This window comes from Equus quagga, chromosome 19 (genome assembly GCF_021613505.1).
Source record: "Equus quagga isolate Etosha38 chromosome 19, UCLA_HA_Equagga_1.0, whole genome shotgun sequence".
Lineage (NCBI taxonomy): Eukaryota > Metazoa > Chordata > Mammalia > Perissodactyla > Equidae > Equus > Equus quagga.
The window spans coordinates 12,881,051-12,905,291 of NC_060285.1; the positions used below are offsets into that span (position 1 = coordinate 12,881,051).

At 38.1% G+C, this 24,241-nt stretch overlaps 1 protein-coding gene across 19 annotated transcripts in view; it reads left to right on the forward strand.

Moving 5' to 3' along the window:
- RBFOX2 (RNA binding fox-1 homolog 2) overlaps positions 1-24,241 on the forward strand; it is a 261,300-nt gene that overhangs the window by 197,162 nt on the left and 39,897 nt on the right. For all 19 annotated transcript variants that reach the window (XR_006886178.1, XM_046646489.1, XM_046646495.1 and 16 more), the window contains one exon: positions 4,543-4,767. Coding sequence is in view for 18 of the 19 variants with exons in the window: in XM_046646489.1 (XP_046502445.1) it covers positions 4,543-4,767 (225 nt within the window). In the remaining variant the exon portion in view is untranslated. The remainder of the gene's footprint in view (positions 1-4,542; positions 4,768-24,241) is intronic.

Here is a 24,241-nt window from a genome sequence, read left to right on the forward strand (position 1 = left end):
ATTTGTGTTGTCTTAGTTTTTAAACCAGGGGGTTAGAAATATGGGCTGCTGTTTTGGAAATTCAGAAGGTCTGACTTTTCGATATAGTTATAAATTGTATTGCTGATCGGAAGACAGTTAACCGAAGACTTGCTGCGTGTGTAACTTCCTGTAGTGAGTTCATGGGGACAGGAGAAGGATTGGATGAAACGTGCTCTTTCTGTCCTTACAGTTTGCTTTCTACAGGGTGGGGACACCCTTCATCTTAGATGTTCTGCTTTATTATTCTGCTGATGCAAAATCCTTAAGTGAGAGTAAGACTGGCTGTGCCCGCATAGTTCCAAGAGCTGAGCAAAACCTCCTGCCCTCATGAAGCTTGCGTTCTAGTAGAGGAGACAGAATAAATGAAGACAGCATCGTTATTGCTCTTAGGGGATAGGGAGAAATAGGAGTTGACATTATAAACAGAGTGGTCAGGATAAGCTGACACTCGAGCAAAAAGACACAAGCGAGGTGTACAGGGCAGCAGACGTTGGGATAACTTCCTGGCACGCAGGAAGAGTGAAGTCTAGTCCTGCTTTCAGAGAACTTTCATTTTAATGGGATACACTGATAAGAACTAAAAGGTGACTATACTTTATTTTTCCTCTCATCTTTCATGTAAAGTCATAATTTATGTTCTAGGGAAGAGAGAGTTATAGTTAAATCTTTATTATATTCTTGTTAGGTGAGGTGGAAACTTTATTTGCATAGAACTCTTTATTGTCTGTTAATCTCATGGAAGAGAAAGCTGATAGACTGTGAAATTAGGGAAAAGAGAAATCGTGTCTAATCTTGTGGACAGGAAGAAAAGTTAATTCATATTCTTAGATGAGTTATACTTAAGCCGCTTAGTATAAGGTATTAGAAACAAAACAGTTTCATACAAACTAGAGGTAAGTTCTTCCCTAGAAATAGTCATGCAAACTGTTATCTCATAGTTTGTCTGGGGGCCATCGCACTTCTCTTCTGAAGTTATAACCCTGGACTGTGGCCTGGAAATATAATAGAAATCTGAAACCATTTAACATTTTAAATAACAATAAGGTATACTTGGGGAAATTTTCAGATATTGCAGAGTATGAGATAAAATGTGAAAGCACTCCTATCCCAATTTTATTCCCTTAGTATGTAAATGCAGTGGTTGTTTTTCTTTAACAAAAATAAAAAACTTTCCTATAAGTAACAAAATAATATACTAAGAATTTCTTCTTGATCTCCTAACAGAGGTTCTCCTTTCTCTTCTCTTTGGGAAGCAGTTCAGCCTCTGCCTGTGTTGTATTTCTTTGAAACACATAGTGCCAGGGCTACAGTGGATCCTATAAAATGTTTTTACCCTTCTTCTCCCATCTCCCACTGCTAATTGATGTGTTTATTCAGTTGACTGAGCCAGCTTCGTCAAGATTACCCCTGTGGGAGAGTTAATATTGTATACTTGTGTGCCAGAGTATCGTTCCCAGCAGGGCTGAGTGGAGGCCAGAGGCTGGAGTAAGAGATGAGTTTGAGAGGAGCAAAGTCAAAGCATTAGAAGTCCCCTTTGCCATGTTAATCGTAACTGAGAAACAGTATCGTTTAGCCTTTACCGATTTTTCGTGGACCCTCCCTGTGTCCTCTAAGATTATCTTTATGCCTGGAGCTGGAGTGTGGAACTATGAAGACCTTTGGTGCCTTTATTCTCGTTCATTCACCAATCCACCTGAATTTGAATTTTCTCTTTCACATCTCTCTTCAGGCCAGTAAATTCTAGGAGGGCTTCTGAAGCGGCATGCTTCATGCAGGTAGGTAGGTAGGTAGACAGGTAGGTTGATTTGAAGGAGAAGGGAGAGAATTACTTTATTTCCCTCTTAGGATGCCCAGAATAGCTAAGGAGAAATTTTGGGATACTTCAACCTAGAGATAATGAAGAGGACCTGTATACTGATGGATGACAAAGATAGTCTTTTTCCCTGAGAAATTATGGGTAAAAATGTGAGGTTTTCATGGCATAATTTCTAGGAACCAAACAAAGGCAAGATTTTTATGTAAAAAGTCCTTAGTACCATGTAGAAAAAGATTCTCGGACACTGGAGACAGCTGAATTCTGATGCTGTATAACCTGAAAGACAGTTATGAATTTTTGTTTCTAGATAACGTCACTACCGTTTTCTTGAGAATAGCACAATAATTCAATGTTTCAGCATATTGACTTTCCCTTATTGATTACATTGTTTGTCATTCTCTTATATTTAAAAAATATGTTGGGGCTGGCCCAGTGGCATGAGTGGTTAAGTTCGCACACTCCACTTCGGCCTCCCGGGGTTCGCCAGTTCGGATCCTGGGTATGGACCTCTCTGCACCACTTATCAAGCCATGCTGTGGCAGGCGTCCCACATATAAAATAGAGGAAGTTGGGCACAGATGTTAGCTCAGGCCAATCTTCCTCAGTAAAAAGAAGAGGGTTGGTGGCATATGTTAGCTGAGGGCTAATCTTCCTCAAAATAATACATAAAAATAAAAAATATTTTGCAGGCTTTATTAACAGAAGTAATACATGCTTATTATTGGGAGCACCAGAAACTTTTGGAGATTTTGGCTAGACATGTTTACTATTTTGATTGTGGTGATGAGTTCATGAGTGTACATGTATATATGTCAAAACTTCCCAAATTCTATGCTGTAAATACATGCAGTTATTGTATGTCAGTTATACCTAAATTAAATTTTTTTAATTTTTTGTTGATTTGATGACAAAAAAATAGACTTACTTTGTTGTAGGTATTTCCATTTGCTAGTGAGGCTGAGCATTTTTGTATCAGCCATTAGTATTTCATCTTCTGTGAATTGTTCAGATACATTTTGCCTCTTTTTCTGTTGTGTGGGTTTCTTATTAATCTGTATGACTTACTCTTGCATTAGTGATGATAACCCAGTGTGTCTGTCTTACTTGTGTCAAATATTTTCCCCCAGTTGGTTTTTCTTTTGACTGTTGGAGTCCATTTCTCTCCCTTTCTCTTCCCTTCCCTCCTATCCTTCCTCCCTTCTTTCCTTTCTAACTTACATAGCCAAATCTGTCTTTTATTTTTTCCTTTCTGGTTTTTAGGTTTCCTGTCTTACTGAAGAATCCCACACACCCCAGTTGTACTCCCAAGTTTTCTTGTATTTTTATAGTTGTAGTTGTTATGTTAGATTTTGTTCCTTCTGGAATTTTTTGGCTATGGACACGAGCCAAGGGGCTCATTTTATTTTCTTTCTAGCAGGTAGCCAACTTTTACAAATACCATATGATAAATGAACAGTTTTCACTCGCTGAATTGAAATGCCACCTTTATCTTCAATTGTTTCCGTATAAATTTGAATCTGTTTTATGATTATCAATATTCCATTAATCGCTTTGTATATTCTTACTGATTAATCACAGCAGTTTATGGCAAGTTTTAATATATGATAGAATATGCCCCACTTCATAGTTTTTCCTTTTCCAAACTTTTTTGGGTTTTTCATATGCAAATTAGAAACGTTTTTAGTCCTCTGTCCTTCCTCAGACACCATTTGTTTCTGTTTGGAAATGACATTAGGTATACATTTTACTTTAGGAAGGGTTAGCGTTTTTATATTAAGTATTCCTCCAGAAACCAAATGTATCTTTCTATCTATTCAAGTCTTGTTCTATTTTATGTATTGTATATTTTATATTACAATGAAAATTTTGTTACTTTTTGGAATAACTGGTTATTGCTAGTTTTGAAAGTTATTATGTATAAATCTGAGAAGTTTTTATTGTTAGGTCTACTAGTTTATAGTTCATTCTCTTGGCTTCTCTAAGTATATAGCTATATTTGTAAGGGTAACTTATCTTTTTTTATTACTTTTGTCTCCATTTTGTTTTTGTTGTTTTGTTGTATGTAGAAGGAATAATAGTAGTGGGTACAATTATCTCCTGATTTTTAATAATAGTGATAAATACTTCACAGTTTAATATGTTGTTGATGATTTTTTTGTCTTATTTTTCTTTTGTTATAATTAGCATATAATAACATACTTACCACTTGTTCAGTTTAGTGAACTTTAATGATTTGATATCACCGATAATAAGATATATAACATTTCCATCATCCTAGAATGTTCTGTAGTACCAAATTTCCGTGAATGCTACCCCCACCCAAAGAAGACAGAGCTGCTTTCTCACTTCTGTTACCATAGATTAGTTTCTTCTTGTATTTCATATGAATGGAATTATACAGTGTGTATTTTTGTGTGTCTGGCTTCTTTTATCCAATACAATATAACGACTCATCAGTGTTGTTGCAAATTAGTTCATTTTTGTTTGTTGGTTTTTGCTGTGTAGCACTCCATTTTGTGAATAGACCACAATTTGTTTATCCATTGATTTCAGTACAGTCATTTTCAGTTGGGGCTATTGTGAATAAGGCTTCCATGAACTTTCTTGAACAAGAGAATTTTGTATGCTCACCTTAAAAGTAATTATGTAATAAGACTTTAAAATCACCTTTCTCCTTATTTTCTCTGTCTCACTATTTGTTTTAGGGTAACCAGGAGCCAACAACAACTCCTGACGCAATGGTTCAGCCTTTTACTACCATCCCGTTTCCACCACCTCCACAGAATGGAATTCCCACAGAATATGGAGTGCCACACACTCAGGACTATGCCGGCCAGACCAGTGAGCATAACCTGACGCTCTACGGAAGTACGCAGGCCCACGGGGAGCAGAGCAGCAGCTCACCCAGCGCGCAAAATGGCTCTCTCACGGTATGTGATTGTGAGCTGGAAAATGGCAGGAGGCATGCCATCATGTTGAAATCTTCACCTTAATCATCATACCAGAAAGCCTTTTGAATTAACTTAGCATTTACGTTACACTACATAGCATCTATGTAATTTCAGTTCTACTCCAAGCTTGTAATTAGAAGATAAAGATTGAGAGTTAAAACTCAACAGTCCCTGCCCAGGAGCTTTCAGTCTAGAGATGGGACAGACGCTCTAACAAGATAAGTGCAATGACGAGAGCAAACTTAGAGGGGTGCTACTCTTTTCAGCTTCACCAGTAACCTTCATTTTGCAAAATCGCACGGTCCCTTCTCTGTTCTTATCGTACACTGTCTCTCTACACATTGCCTCCTCTCTCCTCCTTGAAATACTTGAATCTCTTGTCTTTCGAGACACTCCCTATTTTCCTCCAAAGCACTGGAAGTTCTTTCTTAGTCTCTTTTGCTGGTTCTTCTTTCTCTGTTCAACTTTTTAAATATTGCAACACTCCAGGCCTGGGTCCTAGGACCCCTTGTCCTCTTCTTTTATATCCTCTCTATATACAGTTGTAGTACCAAATTCACCTAGTTGCTCAAGCAAAATCTATGAGTCATTTTTTCCTTCTTTCTTTCCTGAACTCCACATCCAATCCGTTAGCAAGTCTTGGCAACCATAACTCTAAAACCTTTTCTCACTTCAGTTTCTTCTCATCTTAATACTATAGCTGGATAGTGCACATGATTAAGAGCTCAGTTCTTCTGCCAGATTTCTTGGGTTTGAGTCTCACTGTGGTTCCTACTTGGACCGCTTATTTAATCTCTTTCTGCCTTGGCTTGCTCAAAAAATGAAGACAATAGTACCTACCTTAAGTGGCTATTAGGAGAGTTAAGAGTTTAATTCATGTAAGGTGTTTATCATCATGTTACCACTGTGGTCCACACTTCATCACTTATTTCCTATGTTACTGCTGCCTAATTTGTCCATTCTCCATATAGTTTTATAGCCAAGATACTTTTTGTGGGGTTTTTTAATGCAAATAATGCTATTTTCCTGCTTAACTCTAGTGATTCCCTAATGTACTTAGAATAAATTCCAAACTCTGTGCTGGCTTTATTACTCCCTGGCCCCAGCCTATCTCTTTGACCTGGCCTCTTACTACTAACTTGCTAAAGTAAAGGAAATGTCCTAAATTACCAGTAGGTATGTATCACGTATATATTATACAGGAAATCATATTCTCTGTGGGATTGTATGGAATATTTCCAAAGATAAAAGTGTTCTATACTCTGCATAGAAAGATCTCTCTCTAGTTTTTAGATTTCTTTTTGCCTTTCCTGTATCAGATTATCAGGAGAGCTTTATTCAGCCTTTAAGACACTTGATAAGATTTGCTTCCCAATAAAGAGCTTTATAGTGGAAGCTTTCGTTGAATAAGGATGGGTTTAACTGCAAATACTTTCCATTTTCTTTTATTAGATATTAGACCACCAAGAAATCAATTCTTTCTTTGAAAACATGCTGTTTTTCCAGTGTTGATCAGATATATATAAGCACATAATTTCATATTTTCATAAGTAATGGGCACAATTTATTGGAAAAGTCTAGGCATGATGGTAGCAAATGAGGCATTCCATAGCATTGTTTTAGAATCATGAATATACAAGCTGCTCTGTTAGCTGTGTTTCCAAATCACTTTCAAATAGTTACGAACTCACAGACTTCCAGAAGAACTGTGAAAAGGACAAAGAAGGAATAAAATAGAAATCCAAAGCTTTATCAAGATATTTTAATTCCTAAATCTATTTCTTTACTAGTTGTCAGTCTGGTTTTCTTTTAAAGGTCGGCCCTGAGCTAACATCTGTTGCCAGTCTTTATTTTTCATTTTTCTTCTTCTCCTCCAGCCCCTCAGTACATAGGTGTCTATTCTAGTTGTAGTTCCTTCCAGTTATGCTGTGTGGGACGCTCCTCAGCGTGGCGTGAGGAGCAGTGATAAGTCTGTGCCAGGATCCCAACTGGCAAACCCTTGGGCCACTGAAACAGGGCACATGAACTTAACCACTCAGCCATGCGTCCCACCCCTCAGTCTTTCCTTTTTTCTCTTTCTATTTCTATTTTATATTTCTCATTAAATCAATTTTGGTAATTTTTGTCTTTCTGGGAATCTTTCTATTTCATCTCAATTGTTTATGTTACTGATATGAAGTTATCCTTCATCACCCATGTGATCGTTGTAATTTCTGTAGCATCTGCAGCGATAGCCCTCCTTCAGTCTGGATTTTGGAGATTCTGTCTTCTCTCTCTTTTCCTTGGTCAGTCTAGCTAAAGTTTATTAATTTTGCACATCTTTCCAGAAGAAATCAGCTTTTGATTTCATTGTTTTTTTTTTTTTTTGAGGAAGATTAGCCCTCAGCTAACTACTGCCAGTCCTCCTCTTTTTGCTGAGGAAGCCTGACCCTGAGCTAACATCCGTGCCCATCTTCCTCTACTTCATATGTGGGACGCCTACCACAGCATGGCTGCCAAGTGGTGCCATGTCCACACCCAGGATCCAAACCAGCGAACCCCGGGCCGCTGAAGCGGAGCGTGCGAACTTAACCGCTGCGCCACCGGGCCGGCCCCTCATTGGTTTTTTTAATCTATTATTTTTCTGTTTCTGTTTCATTGATTTCCATTCTGAACTTTATTATTTCTTTCCTTCTACTAGCTTTGGGTTTGATTTGGTCTTATTTTCCTAGCTTCTTGAGTTGTAACCTTAGATCATCAATTTTAGACTTCTTTCCTTTCTTATATGTGTTTAAAGCTATATATTTCCCTTTAAGTTTCTTTTTAGCTGCATCCCATAAAATGTGATATGTTGTTGTGTTACATTTTCATTCAGTTCAAGGTATTTTAAAAATTTTCTTATGATTTCTTCTTTGATCCTGGGTTACATAGAAGTGTTGTTTAATTTCCAAATGTTTGAGGATTTCCCAAGTTTCATTCTTTTTTTGATTATAATTTAATCCCATTGTGGTCAAAGAACATAGTTTGTATGATTTCAGTCTTTTTAAATTTATTGAGACTTGTTTCATGGCTTAGTAGATGGTCTGTCCAACAGAATGTTCCTAACCAATTGGCCCTTTTATCAATATGAAATTTTTTTTAGTCTCTATTAATATTTCTTCCCTTAAGTCTATTTTGTCTGATGTTAATATCACCACTTCAGCTCTCTTAGGATTACTATTTGCATGACATGTTTTCCCTTCATTTTATTTCAAACTCTTTGAGTCTAAGGTATGTCTCTTGTAAAAAAACATATAATTGGATCTTACTTTTTTATCCAGTCTGAAAATTGCTGCCTTTTTATCAGAGCATTTAGTCTGTTTACATTTAATGTACACACCTACCCTGGAGATATTGCAGGTTCAGTTCCAGACCACTTCAATAAAGCAAATGTTGCCATAAAGCAAGTCACAAGAATTTTTTGGTTTCCCAGTGCATATGAAAGTTATGTTTATGCTATACTATAGTCTATTAAGTGTGCAATAGAATAATGTATAAAAAAAACAATGTACATACCTTAATCTAAAAATATTTTATTGCTTAAAAGTGCTAACCATTTTCTGAGCCTTCAGCAAGTTGTAATCTTTTTGCTGGTGGAGGGTCTTTTAAAAAATGCAATATCTGCAAAGTGCACTAAAACAAGATATACCTGTAATTGTTAATATGGGTAGAGTTATGTCTACCATTTTACTGTTTGTTTTTATGTCTCATGTCTTTTATTGTTCCTCTGTTCCTTCTTTACTGATTTCTGTTTAGTTCTTACAGTACCTTTTAAATCCCTTTGTGATTTTTAAAATTATTTTTAAAAAATTTTGTATTTTTTTAGTTCTTGATCAAAGATTACGTCTTTGACTTATCACAACCTATTGATGGGGGTGTGTGTGTGTGTGTTATTCTGGTAAAATATAGCAGCTTTGGTCCAGTATAGCTCCATTCCTCACCGTCTTTTGTGCTATTATTGTCATATATATTATACTTATGTATATGTTAGAAATGCAACAATATAGTATTATAATTATTACTTTAAAGAATCTTACATTTTTGAAGATATTTACCATTTTCCATGATCTTCATATCTTCCTTATGGATTTGGGTTATTTTCCGATGTCATTTCCTTTCAGCCTGTAGGACATCCTTTAGTATTTTCTATACACTAGGTCTTTTGAAACAAATTTTCTGTTTTGGTTTATCTAGGAATGTCTTTCTTTCGCCTCCTTTTTCAAGGATAGTTTTGCTTGGTGGATGGTTTCTCCCCGACTCCCCAGCACTTTAACTCTGTCATCCCATTGCCCTCAGGCCTCTGGTGAGAGTCAGCTGTTAATCCTGTTGTTCCCTGTATGTGATGAGTTGTTTTTCTCTTGCTGCTTTACGATTTTTTGTTTACCTTTGGCTTTGAGCAGTTTGAGCAGTTGGACGCTGGTGTGTGTAGGGTGGATCTTTTTGTTTTTATCACACTTGGAGTCGATTGAGGTTTTTGGATCTGTAGATTGATGTTTTTCATCAAAGTTGGGGAGTTTTTGAGCATAATTTCTTCAAATATTTGTTCTTCCACTTCTCATCCTGCGACTTTCACTGCGGGTGTGTTTCGACAACTGATGTTCTTCCTCAGGTTCGGATTCTGTTTGTTTTTAAGCTGAATCTCAACAGAATCTAAAGTTCTATTCTTTTTTCTTCAATCTTTTTTCTCTCTGTTCTTTAGATCGGATAATTTCTCTTGATCTCTCTTTCAGTTCACTCAGTCTTTGTTCTGCCATATCAAATCAGCTGTTGAGCCCATTTAGTGAATTTTTTATTTCAGTTATTACACTTTTCAGCTCTAGAATTTTCATGTATGATTTGTTTCTTTATTGAGGTTCCTTACTTGTCATCATATTTCCTTTAATTCTTTGAATACATTTGTAATTGCTGCTTCGAAATCATCTGCTAGATCCAACATCCAGGCCCACTAAGATCTGTTTATAGTTACTGCTTGTTTTCTTGAGTATGAGGCAAACATTCCTGTTTCTTGGCGTGTCTTGTAATTTTTTAATAAATTAGACATTTTAGTAATATATTTTAGCAACTCTGAAGTGTTATTTGTTTTTTTTGAGAGATGCAGGTGTCTATATTTTTTTAAGTAATTTGCCTGGACTTAAACTGTGGAATGTGACTCTTGCGTGGTGTGCAACCACTGATGTTTCTGCTTAGTGTTTTTCACTCTCAGTTTTACTTTTTAGCCTGGCCAGGAGTCAGCCCTTTAAAGTCTCCATAGCTTAGTGGTCAGCCAATGTTTTGGGCAGAGGTTGTGCTTAAGCACTTCGAGCTTATAAAGCTTCTACTCTCTGTCAATCTGTTTGTGGGTTGGGAAATACATTCAGAGTTCAGCCAGTTGTCAAGTCTGCCTTGACTTTTTCTTTGTCTTGGGCCCTCTCATGTCTCCTCTCCTCGTGTGCAGTTTCACAGTCAGCCAGGGATGTGAGGAGAGCATATCTAACTCTTCTATGATTCTCTCATTTCCAGGATCTTCTCTTCAGATTTCTGGCTGGCCTTCCACTCCCTCCAGTCAGACCCAGCCTCAAGCTAGAACTTTGTTTCCCCCGTTAGGGTCTTACCCAGTTGCCACTTTTAGCTGACAAAGCTCTGGGTTTTCTGCTGCCTCCACCGCCCACTGCCCCACGTTGAGTCTGCCTCCTGGCTGCAAAGCTGCTGGTTTTCGTGGCCCCAGCCCTGTCCTGATCAAACTGAGTTCCCCAGCAGAGCTGAGACACAAGAGGAGGGTGGGATTAGCAGGTTGGAGTATCCCCAGGCAGTAAATTTGTAGACTCCTTACCCTAAAGCTCTAGCAATTTTTCAAGAAATTTCTCTATTGTCTGCCTTTGATTGATTTCCAAAACCCTGAAATGCCTGTTTGACGATTTCGTCCAGTTTTTTTAATGTCTTGTTTTGAGGAGAGGATTCACTGACCTGTTCATGCCATCAAAGCCAGAAGTCCTTTCCCTGAATCATTTCATGGTAGTTTGCAATTACTCACTGAACTTCTCACCGCTGCTTATTTCTCTTTCTCTTTTTTTACTTATTGCCCCTGTTTCCCATTGTTTCAGACTCGCAGATTGTGTTTCTAATGACAGTAGTAAGGGTGAGCCCTGCTTTGTAATATAAATATATATAGTTAAGACTTCTGTTCTTCATGCGTCTTAGAAACCGTTCACTAGATAATTTTGCATTATATTGACCAATTTGAGTTCCTAAAGAAATACTGAAATAAGATTAGGAATCCATGTGTATAGATTGTGAATTTATTGATGCTGAAGAGAAAATGGAAAATTCTTTGAGTTGTACCTACAAACAGAGATAGCACAGGTTCTCTAATTTTAGGAAGTTTCTGACAATAAAATGGGAAATTATTAGGAAGCTCTGGTTGAAGTTACTTCTTATATTCTTAAGTGTGAATTTTGAATGTGAATTCACTGCTCTTGGGCCATTTACCTTTGGAAGTTCTGTACGTCTGTGTGTTTCTCGGGTGGGGTGTATAGAGAGAGAGATTGAGCAGGACAGCAGGATATCATAAAGCCTACATTTGATAGCATTTTAGATGATTCTGTCAAACTTTTACTGTCTGTGTATATGTTTCTTAAAATGAGTCTGGTAATTCCTGTTGCCAATTAAATTCAAAAGGTAGATAGGAAGCGTTGTTATGTATAAATAAATTATATCTTTATTTGTATAGCACTTTTCAGTTTAAAAATCGATTCCACAAACAGTATTTGATTGTGATTCCTGAAATGGCCCTTCATGGCACATTAGGGTTTGTACACTTGGGCAATTCAAAGGCCGTCCTCTCCAGTCTCCCACTCTGACTCTTCATCTCCAGCTCCACGGAAGGAGATAGTGGCTATGCGCATTAATCCTCTTAGCAGGCACCTGTGCATCTTTTCCCACTCAGTCAAAGTGTCAGCTCCGCTGGGAAGCCTTGCTTGACTTTCTTAGACAAAGCTAAATCTCTGTATCCTTCATTTAGGCTCACGGAGACTCCTGAGCTGACCACTTTCTGTGGACCTTATGAGGCGTGAGTTTTTGGTTCACTTTTGCCTCCCTCACTAAACTGTAAGCTTTTAAAGAAAATGTTCTTTTTGTTCATCTCTGCATTCCCTGACTTTTTATAGTGGTTGACACTTAATAGTTACTCAGTAACTATTTCTTGGGGAAAAAATTAAAGAGGATAACAGGTGTGCCTTGGGAGGTCTGAGGAGAAAGAAGCTGAGGCTTCTTGGTGGAGATAGCATTGGTCTGGGCCTTGTGTTGAGGGATTCGAATTCAACCATGTATAGAAGGTGGTGGGAAGAATTAGGAAAGTCATTTCTCAAAGCAAAATTGGAGAGATGGGAAAGATCAAAGTGTCTTTGAGTTAAAGTGTGGGGTTCCATTTGGCTGAAGCTTTGGGTGTTTCATGGAGACCAGCGGGAAATAAGCTGGGAGAAAGGTCGCTTGAGTACAAATTGGGAAGAGTATTTGAATACCTGCCTGAGAAATGACTTTATTAAAGGTTTTTGAGCTAGGAGATGGCAGTGAGCAGACCTAAGCTTCAGAAGATTAATCTGTTGCATATACAAAATAAGTAGAGGGGCCGGCCCGGTGGTGTAGTGTAGTGCTGTGGCAGCCCAGGGTTCACGGGTTCAGGTCCCGGGCGGGGACCTACAGACCACTCATCAAGCCATGCTGTGGCGGCATCCCACATAGAAAATAGAGGAAGACTGGCACACGTGTTAGCTCAGCAACAATCTTCCTCACACACTCAAAATAAATAAGTAGAGAAGCAGGGAGCCTGGTTAGGAAAGAGTCTCGTGCTTAGAGTTGATGATGAGACTCTGGACTGGGAGTTGGAGTGGTTATATAGAAGAGGGAGGAAGTGAAGAGAGATGTTGAAGGTAAAATATTCAGGATTTGACAACTGATTGGATGAGTCAAATAAGGAGATCAGAATCAAAGATTGTGTCATCCTTATTGCAATAACTATATTTTGAATGAATCATTTTACCTCCCAAGTGTCAGTTTCCTCATCTATCAGATGAAGCTAATAATGCCTACCTGACAGGACTGTACTGAGAATAAATTAGAAATGCTTTGTAAATTACTTGTTTAAATAGTTTTTTAAGATGATTGCTTTTAACCATCTTTTAAAATCAGTTGTCCTGATAAGTGTCGTTTATTTGTACTTTTATTATTGTGAACTACAGCTGTATTTTAATATAGATCATGTTTATGTTGGATGGATAGTCCCATCTTGTTGATGGCGAGAACAAAAAGAAAGGGCTTCTCATACGAAAATGAGAAATAAGCAATAACATCTGAAACTTTTATTCCTAAAATGTATTTTAGAAATTGATTTTAACGTGGGGCCAGAAGTTTCTTGTGCTCTTAAGATGAGGCTTGTTTTGACAGTCAGTTGGTTCCGTACTGTGCATCAGCAAAAGAGATAGCAGTTAGGGGTCTCCCACCTGGGTCTTCAGAGGCTTGATTATCACTGAGCGTGCCTGCGGAGAAGAAAGGACCTCAGTTTCTGAATGCTTAGATATTGTACCAAATGCCAGCAGGCATAAATAACCAGAGTATTTGAAGTAGACAAGCTTTGGTGAATAATCTTCAGTTATGAGGTTTATATTTGTATATATATTCTGACCGCCTATTGGATTGTACTTTCCTTGAGGACAGGAACTGTTACTTGCCCTCTTCTTATTACTCCCATTGGTATATAATGGATGTTTAGTAAGGTTTTTGAATGAAAAAAAGAAGCTTATAAAGGTGGAGTAAGATGTTAGGCATGTCATTTGAAGCATTTGAACAGAGTTGTTGGTGCATCTATAGCAGAGATTTGAGGGAATAGCTCAGTGGCCTGCCTTTCTATATTAATCAGCTGTAGATTTTACAACTGTCCTCTTTGGTGGGCCTTCAAGTGTACCTCTAAATAAAGATAACTCAGACCCCATATTGTCCATAATCCTTAATTTCCTCTCTCTTTTGCACACCCTGTCTCTGGAGTTGAAGCCAGATTTTCTTGTGCTTCTCTACCATCAGAAGGTCAGTCTAACCATCCCCCCTTAGAATTACTCATTGACTCCCTTACTTGAAGGTGCCTTGTAGAGTGGTGACCCACTAAAACATAGCCAAGAAGTTATAGCCCTTAACAGTGGGTCCATTTGCCCATATGAGGACTTTTGGAACATCATGGTTAAGATGGAGCCCAAATCCTGCTGTCATGTTCTGTGTTATTGGGCCATAATACCTTCAGCCCAAAGCATACGTAATTATTATGATGTTCTATTTCCAGGCTAGAATTAGAGGCCTGGGACTACAGAGGAATTCATCCATCCAGCCAACCACTTTTCTAAGAGAGACCCTCATTTTCCCCCCAGAGTAAGAAAGGTAGAGGACCATGAGCCCATACAAGCTATCCACACTCATCAACTTATCCTGAAAAATAATTTCTTGTCTCCTTCAACTCCACAGTTTTGATGCCTGTGAGCTGCTTGTCAGTTTCAAAGCTGGATCCATAGGGAGACTATAGCCTACTTTGAAAATGCAGGTTGCTACAGAAAGGCCACACTCAGAGCCAGACATGGATATTTTTGAATAGAGAAAATTGCCCTTTGGTTCGTGTAAGACTCAAGATACCCTTTCAGCATGTCGTAAATATTGTTAACTTAATGATTATTGCTTTTTCTCCTTTACATGCCTTCATTTATTTATTTTCTTACCCTCACACCCCAAAAGAAACCAGGACAGAGTTACTAGGAACAGTAATCCTGCGCTCTGCTGCCCCTTACTGCTCTCCCGTGTCAGGGCCAGGATGAAGCAGCACTAATGGTTACTTGGGGGCATGGGTTGTCTTAACCTGTCTACAAGTTGTATATTTTCCATAAATATTTTGTACTATCTTTTGGAGTCGGTAAACTCTGATTAGAATCTCTGAATTTTAAAATTAAAATGAATTTTAGAAATCACCTTAGACCTTCCTTTCACAGCAGAGGCTGGCAGTTTCCAGTGACTTGAAAAAGGTTACACTCGCGGGTGACAGAGCGGGGCCTCAGGACGTCTGCTTTAAGTCAAGCGCTATTTCCCTGCTTCCCCGTGTAGATTATGAAAAATAGAAGGCACCCGTGGAGATGGTCTTACCTTCTTAGCTTCTACTTACTCTTCAACTTTAAGAACTCCCACTAGACATATTAACAGATTTCTTTCATTTTAAAATGTACATTAAAATATTAAAGAATCATTCAATTAAGTATAAAGTTTTTAAAAATTGAGACAGTCTTCTCTGTGTGTTTCACTGTTACATATAATTTTTACATAATTCTTACTCCTGGTCTAAAAAAATAAGTGACTTGGCTATGGTTTTTGTTTAACAGTGATACTGGTTTTTGTTTCACAGTATGATATTGATAATCAATATATGATGATATTACATACAAATGATGCCTTTTGTAATTGCTTTTTATAGCACTTTGACCCACTGAGAAAATGGAACTAGATATCTTCTGAAGAAAATTGAATTACTAGTTTATTGAAAAAATGTTAGCTTACATTTAAATGCCCAAATAGGACTAGATTCTCAGAATTTGATTTGTTGTAGCAATATTCAAATACACAGAAGAAATACTTAAGCATTTTTCTTTAAAATAACTAAATCTACAAGTAATTTTCCTCAAATAGGGAATTGCTCTATATAGATAGAAATTCAATTTTCTAAGCCTAAAAAATTGTGTTTGGTGGTGGCATTAGATAAAATAATTTAATATTCAATAAATCACAAGTTCTTAGTGTGTTATTTTAGCACTGTGAAATACCCTGGTTTTCAGTAAATAAAACATCTGGGCCAAGATTTCACGTTTTAGAAAAATAGTCTATCATGTTGGACATTTTTACTCTTTCAGAAGGAATTCATACAATCTAATTCCACCAGGTGTTAACCCATCATGTACTCCATTATAAACATTTATAAAAATGCTGAATTGCTAACAAATCTAGTTGATGTATCAATATGGATTGTAGTTCCTAATTTGGGGGGGGGGGGCACTGTAAAATGATATAATAAAAAGTATTCCAACCAACTTTCTAAAATATTATCAGGTAAAACTGAATTTTTTTAAAAAAGCTGTTTTTAAAACCCTTTTTATTTTATAGTATTGTAGTTAGGGAGCTTGAGCCCTGGCCATCAGATTGAGTTAGGTTTAGCTCCCAGCTCCTTCCATTTGCTAAATATGTAACTAGGAGAGGATTTTTAACTAAATCTCATCTTCCTCACCTATAAAGATGGTCATAATAGTGCCTAACTAATAGGGTTGTTTTTAGGATTAAATGAGAAAATGAATAGCAAATGCTTAGTATAATGCCTGGCACATAGTAAATTTTCAATGAATATTAACTATGGTATTATTAATATATAGTTATTTCATTTCAAAGAAAGTGTTATAGGCAGCTCTTGACTTATAAAATGATACAAATTAACAAGCCATTCAATTGTATCTCTTTTTCTCTTGCCATTTTCTTCCCTCACACCCTTAGGAGGTGGTGCCCTAAGAGCCATTCTGATTAAAGCAGTGTTTTTCAAAGTGAATTTTATAGCCTGCTCTGCAAAAATGAAAAACTAGACTGACTGAATGATACATGTAATATATATTTTGGGAGAAAAGTGAGTTCTCCCTCTTCAGAATTCACAAGAAACCTGTTAACTTTGTTTAGTCCAGTACAAGCATGCCTCGTTTTATTATGCTTTACTTTATTGCATTTCACAGATATTGCATTTTTCTACAAATTGAAGGTTTGTGGCAACCCTGCATCAAGAAAGTCTGTCAACACCGTTTTTCCAACAGCATTTGCTCACTTCATGTCTCTGTGTCACATTTTGATAATTCTCACAATATTTCAAATTTTTTCATTAGTATTATATTTATTAGGATGATCTGTGGTTAATGATCTTTGACGTTACTATTGTAATTGTTTTGAGATGCCATGAACCACGCCCATCTAAGACAGTAAACTTAATCGAGAAAGGTATGTTCTGACTGCTCTGCCAACCAGCCATTGCCTCATCTCTCTCCCTCTCCTTGGGCCTACCTATTCCTAAGATACAACAGTATTGAAATTAGGCTAATTAATAACCCTACGATGACCTCATAAGCGGTCAAGCAAAAGGAAGAGTCACACATCTCACTTTAAGTTAAAAGCTGGAAGTAATTAAGATTAGTGAGGGAGGCATGTCGAAAGCTGAGATGGGTGGAAAACTAGCCCTCTTGTACCAGTTAGCCAAGTTGTGAATGCAAAGGAAAAGTTCTTGAGGGAAATTAAAAATGCTACCCCAGTGAGCCCATGAATGATAAGAAAGCGAAACAGCTTTATTGCTGATACAGAGAAAGTTTCAGTGGTCTGGATAGAAGATCAAACCAGCCACAACATTCCCTTATGCCAAAGCCTAATCCAGAGCAAGGCCCTAACTCTCTTCAGTTCTGTGAAGGCTGAGAGAGGGGAGAAAGTGGCAGAAGAAAAATTTGCAGTTAGCAGAGGTTGGTTCATGAGGTTCAAGGAAAGAAGCCGTCTCCATGACATAGAAGTGCGAGGGGAAGCAGCCAGTGCTCATGTGGAAGCTGCAGAAGTTCTCCAGAAGACCTAGAGTTAATGGAGGTGGGTACACTAAACAGCGGATTTTCAGTGTAGACAAAACTACCTTCTGTTGGAAGAAGCAGCCATCTAGGACTTTCATAGCTAGAGAGGAGAAGTCAATGCCTGGCTTCCAAGGACAGGCTGACTCTCTTGTTAGGGGCTAATGCAGCTGGTGACTTTAAGTTGAAGCCAGTGCTCATTTACAATTCCAAAAAGCTTAGGGCCCTTAAGAATTATGCTGAATCTACTCTGCTGTGCTCTATAAATGAACAACAAAGCTTGGATAACAGCACATCTGTTTACAATATGGTTTACTGAATATTTTAAGCCCACTATTGAGACCTACTCAGGAAAAAAGATTCCTTTCAAAATATTACTGCTCATTGATAATGCACCTAATCACCCAAGAGCTCTGATGGAGATGTACATTGAGATTAATGTTGTTTTCATGCCTGCTAACACAACATCCATTCTGCAGTGCATGGATCAAGGTTTAATTGTGACCTTTAAGTCTTATTATTTAAGAAATACATTTCGTAGGGCCACAGCTGCCATAGATAGTGATTCTTCTGGTGGATCTGGGCAAAGTAAATTGAAAACCTTCTGGAAAGGATTCGCCATTAAGAACATTCTATTAAGAACATTCCTGATTCGTGGGAACAGACAAAGTATCAACGTTAACAAGAGTTTAGAAGAAGTTGATTCCAGCCTTCATGGATGACTTTGAGGGATTCACGACTTGAGTGGAGGAAGTAACAGCAGATATGGTGGAAACAGCAAGAGAAGTAGAATTAGAAGTGGAGCCTGAAGATGTGACTGAATTGCTACAATCTCATGATCAAACTTTAACAGATGAGGAGTTGCTGCTTAGGGATGAGCAAAGAAAGTGGTTTCTTTCTTTTTTTTTTTAAAGATTGGGACCTGAGCTGACAACTGTTGCCAATCTTTTGTCTTCTTCTTCTTCTTCTCCTCCTCCCAAAAGTTTCCCAGTACATAGTTGTATATTCTAGTTGTGAGTTCCTCTGGTTGTGGCATGTAGGACGCTGCCTCAGCATGGCCTGATGAGCGGTGCCATGTCCGCGCCCAGGATCCGAACCTGCCAAACCCTGGGCTGCCAGAGTGGAGTATGTGAACTTAACCACCCGGCCACAGGGCCAGCCCCAGAAAGTGGTTTCTTGAGTGGTTTCTTGGTGAAGATGCTGTGAAGATTCTTGAAGTGACAACAAAGGATTTAGAATGTTACGTAAACTTAGTTGATAAAGCAGCAGCAGGGTTTGAGAGGATTGGCTCCAACTTGGAAAGAAGTGCTACTCTGGGTAAAAATGCCACCAAACAGTGTCGCATGCTACAGAGAAATCGTTTGTGAAATGGAGAGTTGATTGATGAGGCAAATTTCACTGTCTTGTTTTAAGAAATTACCACAGCCGCTCCAGCTTTCAGCAGCCACTGCCCTGATCAGTCAGCAGCCATCAACATCAAGGAAAGACCCTCCACCAGCAAAAGCATTACAACTCACTGAAGGCTCAGGTGATAGCATTTTGTAGCAATAAAGTTTTTTTAGTTAAGGTATGTACATTGTTTTTATATGTAATGCTATTGTACACTTAGACTGCAATATGGTGTAAACATAACTTTTATATGCCCTGGGAAACCAAAACATTTGTGTGACTTGCTTTATTGCGATATTTGCATTATTGTAGTGGTCTGGAACTGAACCCACAGTATCTCCAAGACATGCCTGTATTTTGCAAATTTATTTGACTATGAAACCCGTTTTCTACAAAATACCAGTTAACCTTCTGCAGAACTGGCATTCCACCCTTTGGTATGCATCGCTCTATGATTTTTGAAGCATGTACACACACATGTCCTTTAGATGCATTTAAAGCTATTTTGGGCAATAATCTTTCCATTAGATTTTCTTGGGTATAAAATACATTGCAGTGTTATTTTATACGAATTTGAATGATTCATATTTGGAATAGTGTGATATAGAAAAATTAATGACATTTCACTTTCATGCAAATTTTAAACTGTTAAAGAGCAAAACTCAACTGAATAAATTACAAAGATCTTACTGGCTTTATTCAGTGATTCATGAATGGGATACCATCCAGTCCAGCAGATAGAAAGGAGCTCTGAAGAGCTGTACAGGCAAGAGATTTTATAAGTAGAAGGGAGTAGGAAGAAGGAAATTATACTGGGCATTTGCTGGTTGGGTCGAGCAGGGTTAGCTTCCTTATATGGAGCAGAGGGAAGTCTTGGAGTCGGGTCAGGTGCCTTGTGCTGAGCAGGCGATGCTGATTGGATGACCTAGGCCTTTCTTTGGAAGAGCTGCGCATAGACAGTTAAGTTTCGGTTTGCTAACTTGGGGCTTAACATGAGCAACTCCATCTTGAGCCCAGTCTGGTTCCTTTAACAGAACCAATGTGAAGCTTCCCAAATGAAAACTTTGTTCATAACTGCCTAATTTCAAATGTATATGAATTGTGTGGCAATTCACGTGGCAGCTCTACTTTTAGCTATTAATAGAAATATCTACTACCCTTTCAATAAGTTCAGTCTTGAATTTCGCAGTTTTCAGGACCATTTCCTTTGTGCTATATGTGACTGACTTTGTAACATTGTGAAAATGTCTAATTCATTCAATGATGAGGATTCCCTTAAACCTTGACTGAAGACCAGCCCCATCCAAAAAAAATTGAATCCAACTAGGAATCATTTATATTTTTGTTCTTAAAACAATGAGATCTTTAGGGAAAATGCTGTAGGAGATGAAGCTTCACTTGACTGAGCTTTTGTAAATAAAAGAAATTTACAAATTAAACTTTCTAATTTGGGAATAGATAATAGTAATATTAGATTAAATAGAGTTTGTTCCTTCACCATGCCAGTGATTTGAAAGGAATGGACTTTTGAGCCCATTTCTGACTTTTATAAGTGGTCCAACCCATATATTAAATACAGACATAAACAGTTATCTACAATTGTGCCTGTATATAGTCATTAAACCAACTAAACGTTCTTTGTGTTTTAATGTTCTATAGGGTTTAGAATCTTACATCCAAAAATACTTTTTCCTTTTTAAAAAATTTTTTATTTTGAAATAATTTTAGACTCAGAGTTGTGACAGTAGGACAGAAAGTTTCTGTATACCTTTCACTTAACTTACCCTAATGTCAACATCTTACGTAGACATGGTACAATTTTCTAAACTAGGCAATAAGAGATGTTGGTATAATACTATTAGGTAAAATATAGACCTTATCCAAATTTTACCAGTTTTTCCACTAATGTCCGTTTTTCTTTTCTGAATCCAATTCAGGATCCCATGTTGCAGTTAGTTGTCATGCCTCCTTATCCCAAGATATTTTAATTATCCTCAGCTTATATCTGAAGTAGTTCCAGGCTCTAAAGAACAAAGAAAGGAAAAAACTTTGGATTTAACGACTTGCTGTTGACTGATAACCGTGTCTCATTTCCCAGGTCTCTGCTTGTTCTCCCACAGCCTTTCATGTTTGCATTGGAGAAGGCTGTAATGCTGGCTCTTCTCTTGAGATACAAAGGGTATTTTGAAAGCAGTATCTCCCAAATATCATACGTGTCAGCTCAAAATAAACAAAGGTCATATTGCCCTATTTTTCTGCCTTCATTAAAATATGTGCATACAGCATTATAAGATTTTATTAAACACTTACTATTAGTTCCAGGTAACTTTTGAATACACCCATCTAATTTTGCCTCCTCCAAAAATCCAGTAAATGTTTCTTGTGTCTGTGCGTTTTTAGGAATACAAACCAAGAACAGGAGAATTAATAATTTTGGAAACTAGAAAGTGGATGGCGAATTAGTAACTGACTTAGCCTACCCAAATAAGCTTACCCCTCAGCCAGTAGTGGGGGAAAGCTGAGAAATAATTCCATTTGTGCCACCAAAGTTTCAGAAAATGATGCCTCCAGTTAGGAGATTGGACAACTATTCTCTGGAGAACCTAACTCAAGAGGAAGGACTGAAAGATGCACAAGTGAGGGGAGTTCCCAACAGATTGCTTACCTCACTGAACCGAGAAGAGTCACAAAGTCATCAAGCCCCTCCACCCCACCCACTCAGAACTTCTGGTCAGTTTTCAGCTACCCTCTCCTCTCAGTTCTTAATTATGAGCAGACAACCAAGGACTACTAGATACCTGAGGAAAACTTACAGCGTGAAAGGTAGGGAACAAAAACAAGAAAAGACATTGGGTAGAAAAAGAATCCTTTCCCCCAAGAAACTACCAAGGCAATAATTATATCCTCAGAGAGATAAGAGAATATGTTACGTCCACTAAACAAGAATGAAATGCTAGATTAAAGGGGGTGGGGAGTGAGGGGTTCAGAGAAGAAGAAAAGCCCCTGAAATTAAACACCTCGCAACAAGATGGACAAACTTTATGGGAGGGCTGGAAGATGGGATTGAAGAAACAGAAGTCTGCAGTCTCTTGTCCACAATTCTAAAATCCAAAAAGTTCTGAAAACCAAATGATGTTTTCCCAAGTTTACAGCAAAACTCACAACCTATATGTAGTCTTTATGCCATTTATGTGAATATGCACATACTTTGCTAAAGAAATATCACTGCCTTAAGTCTCACCGAAGGTGTTACTTTATGGGTTATGCACCATGCCTTTCTAAAATCGTAAAATTCTGAATTCTGATGTCCATTTGGCCCCAGAGTTTTCAGATAAGGGATTAAGAACCTATATCCCAGAAAATAGAGCCAAAGGGCAGAGAGACGGGAAATACAAGAAAGAGATAAGAAAATTAGAGGACAAATCCAGAGGATTTAATATCTAGTAATACAAGCTCTAGAAAGAGAGAAGGACAAAATATAGAGAGTAGGAATCATCAGCAAAATAATTCAGGAAGATGTCCCAGGACTGAAGGACATTAATTTCCAACTTAGGAGAGGCCGCACAAGTCCCAGCAAAATAAATCAAAATAAAATAAACCAATTAAGGCATATGACTATGAAATTTTACAGCACTAGATGTATTTGGATAGTCTACAAACCAGAGAGAATGGGGGAAAAGTCACATATAAGGAGACAGGAATCATAATGCCTTAGGGTTTCTCAGCAGCAACAGTGGAAGCTAGACCAGTTGGGAGTTGCCTTCAAAATTCTAAAGGAAGGTTTTTTCAACCTACATTTCTATACCCAAACTATCATTAAAATGGGTTGGTTTAGTAGATGTTTTCAGACATAAATCAGATTCTCAAGAAATTTACTGTGCTAAATTGAATTTCCTCTTCCTCTTTTTCCCCTTCAGCCTCACAGAGGTGAAAATAAGAAATGAAGACATCCCAGAAAACAAAAGGAGAAATAAATATTGAAGAAAATGGATAATCCATAAGTCAAAATATTATTTCTGAGTTAATCAAGAGATTCCTTAATGTCTCAGGTTATATATTGTCTTAGGATAAAGACTTGGAAAGTAATACTTCATCTTGTACTACCCAGAATTCTCTTTCAGAACATAGTGGACCATTTGTTCACAATGTATAAATAGTTAAAATATTTCCGTTGTTTCGTAGGGGAGTCAGAAAAATTAACCCACTTCCCAGTTATAAGAATTTTAAAAGTTTGAGTTCATCAAAACATTTTTAGTCTTCATTTCTAGAATGAGGTTTTGAGACAAAAATCCATTTGCTCTTCAGTGTACAAGGCCCTGAGCCCTCTGCAGTGTTGACAGGGAAGCCGAGTTGTTTAAAGTGTGGATGTGCAGCTTCAGTCCACGGCTGCATCGAGCAGTGCTGCTGCCCGTCCGCGCTCTACTCTCTCAGTGCACAGTCTCCAGCCTCCTCCGTTTCATCCCCTGCCCAGTAAGTAAATTAGGTCGGAAAATGGCCACAGAAGGGAACAACAGAACCTGGGGAGGTTTTTTACACAGTGAATAAAGTTGCTCAGCAGCTTACAATAGAAAATAAAGCAAGCCAGTGCTATACTGACCGAGGTTTTTCTCAGAACAGTTTAACTGTCCACCTTTCACAAAGATGTAGCCTAAAAACTTTTATTTACTTTTCTCTCTGATTTGTGTGTTTCAACAATGAGCAGTCTGTAGTGAGGTAAACTTCAAACTGCGACTGTCAAATGGGAAATGGGATCTCATTTAACTGCATCCCACATGGGTTTCCCAGTTCCTGTGTGCTCTACGTACAGAGATCTGCTCTCCAGCCCCTTGCAGTGCCAGCTTAGCGGTTCTCTGGCTTTTTGCCTTCGCAGATGTCAATGTGCTTTTGCTGATTTTCTTTCCTCTCCTTTTTCTCCCTTTGTGACCTGACCTGCCCCTCTTCCCTCAGGCTGTAGAATGCATGTCACCTCCTGTAGAACTGTCCCCGGCCTTGTCCCTTACCCCCATGCCTCCCTCCATTGCAGAAGAGTCTTGCTCCTTCAGGTGAGGGTCCTGAAAAAGTGAGAGACCGGGATCGACGCGTGTTCTCACTCCTGTTGAGAAGCACAGAGGAGAGCGTGGGCTCGCTGCTGGAAAGGAGGCAGTTTAGCACATGTCATTGGGCTGCCTGGTTTTGAATTCCCACTCTGCCACTTACTATGTGACCTTGGGCAACTAACTTGACCTCTCTATGCCTTAGTTTCTGCCTCTGTCAATTGGGGATAATAGTAATACCAGCCTCAAGATTATTATGAGGATTAAAGAAAATAATCCATGTAAAGTACAATACAATATAGTGGTTAAGGACATTTACCCTGCAGCCAGACTGCCTGTGTTTGAATCCCCGTTCCATGGCTTAGGCAATCTTTCTATTCC